Source organism: Prunus dulcis, chromosome 4 (genome assembly GCF_902201215.1).
Source record: "Prunus dulcis chromosome 4, ALMONDv2, whole genome shotgun sequence".
Lineage (NCBI taxonomy): Eukaryota > Viridiplantae > Streptophyta > Magnoliopsida > Rosales > Rosaceae > Prunus > Prunus dulcis.
In genome coordinates, this window is record NC_047653.1 from 16,245,827 (window position 1) to 16,247,736 (window position 1,910).

The 1,910-nt window shown below is 36.4% G+C and overlaps 1 protein-coding gene across 1 annotated transcript; it reads right to left on the reverse strand.

The window, feature by feature from the left end:
* Positions 1–215: 215 nt before the first annotated feature.
* Positions 216–1,684, reverse strand: LOC117626646 ((+)-neomenthol dehydrogenase-like). The gene is made up of 5 exons (XM_034358430.1): positions 1,665–1,684; positions 1,289–1,535; positions 1,114–1,191; positions 794–973; positions 216–593 (listed from the first exon to the last, which is right to left on the reverse strand). The coding sequence occupies exons 1-5, from the start codon at positions 1,682–1,684 to the stop codon at positions 216–218; spliced, it is 903 nt and encodes a 300-aa protein (XP_034214321.1).
* Positions 1,685–1,910: the final 226 nt, after the last annotated feature.

Genomic DNA, 1,910 nt, shown 5'->3' on the forward strand with positions numbered 1-1,910 from the left:
GTAGAAGTTCCAGAAAAAAAATACAATCACGCCCCTTGATCAAGGAATTGAAGAAATACAGATTAAGGGCAAAGTTTTCTCCAATATCTGGATATAAGCGGAGAGACACAAGAGTTTGAGAAATTGTTGTTACACCACACCAAGATATCTGAGTATGACAATTTAAAATAAAAAGAGGATAATTATTTCATGAAATTGAAAAGGGTTTGTTATGCTCAAAAGGGTGAGACTTCTTGTAAATAGAAGTAGAGGCCAGAATGGCTGCCATTTGGAACCACAGCTAACCTCACAACACTCTCAGCACCTTCATCAATGGTTAACATGCCAGTATTGAAGTTCATATCTGTTTTGACAAATCCAGGATCTACACTATTGATGCAGATGTTTGGGTGCTTCCTGGCCATCATTCTAGTGAACGCGTTCACGGCTGCTTTCGAGAGTATATAGGCAGAGAGGGAAGTAGGCCAGCCTTTGGTTTCTAGAATATCTTCTTCGAAGTCTTTGAGAAACTCATTCAAAACATCATCTATTCTCTCTTCTGTAAGTTTCTCAGCATCACTTAACACCTCTTTGGCCCATTCATTTGGTATGTGCTGAAACAAACATGCATAGCAGGAGAATTTTTTTTAAGTTTTCTCATAATGAGAAAATGCATATGAAAAACATTTTCATTTGAAAAAGGAAACCTCTTGACGACAACTGGACTCAAATACAACAAGAAACAAAGGGCTCAAGAGGTGAAAATTGAAACAACAACCTGATGAGATGCCAAAAATATGAAAATTCTTCGTACCTTTAACGATCCCATGCTGGAAGAAAGACTGACAACAACTCTTGGTGAATCAGATAGCTGAAGGAGAGGAAGGAGTGCTTTGGTCATTTTCTTGGCACCATAGTAGTTTGTTTTCACACATACTTCAGCTAACTCATACGTTTGAGTCATTATTTCACTCCAATTGACTCCCACACCATCCTGCATCAAAGAAAAGAAAGATTGCATTTAGCTAGTGCATTTTTCAAATCAAATACTTGTATTTGAAATTTTATATATGAGAAGTTTTAATCAAATCCACGTATAATTTGGAATCTTTAAGATGCTAAAGGAAAACTTACCTTACCAATACCTGCAGCTGCAGCAGCTCTCATAGCTTCAGGGTCCACAATGGTTCCACTAACCCCTGCATTATTTACCTATAGATTAAGTTAAAGCTTACCAGTAAGTAATTTTTTTAACATGAGCATGAACAGAGAGATAGAGAAGTTGATCATGTATGGTTTCTTATCATACCAAGATATCTAGTTTCCCAAATTGGGTTTTGACAAAATCTGCAAGGGAAGCAATGCTAGCAGTGTTTGTTACATCAAGTTGATGAAAAACCACCAGGTCAGAAAGGCCACACTCTTTCAAATTTTCAATAGCTTCAAGACCCATTTTGTCATCTAAAGCAGTTAACACCACCATGATCCCATTTGAAGCCAACTTCCTGACTGTTCCAAATCCAATCCCCTGATTTGAACCTGTAACAACTGCATACCTGAAATAAAAAGAAAAGAGAAAAGGAAAAATGGTATTAAAATTTAATGAAATATGGGTTGTGGTGGCCAAGGAGTCTGATAGAAGTGAAGCTTAAAAACATCATGGAAGCAGGAGCAGCAGGAAGTACTTCTTTGCTACTTCTGCCATTGCTGATGGGATTCCAGATTTGGTTTCTCATTTCTGCATGACCATATAACATGGGCTTTGTTTCTATAGTAATATTTATTCTTATCATTTCTTTTAAAATATTCAAATTCTGGTCTTTGATTGCTCTGTATTGTTTGTTGACAGATTCTTTTGTAGATGCTCTCTTCTTTTTTGACTAAACAACTCAAGGTTGATCCAACAAATGAAACAAATTTATAATGCAATT

Coding starts and splice junctions, on each gene's coding strand:
- LOC117626646 (XM_034358430.1), bottom strand. CDS start 1,684: ATGGCAGAAGTAGCAAAGAA. Junction 1,192..1,288: donor TTGGGAAACTAGATATCTTG/GTATGATAAGAA, acceptor CTTAATCTATAG/GTAAATAATGCAGGGGTTAG. Junction 594..793: donor CCAGCATGGGATCGTTAAAG/GTACGAAGAATT, acceptor TGTTTGTTTCAG/CACATACCAAATGAATGGGC.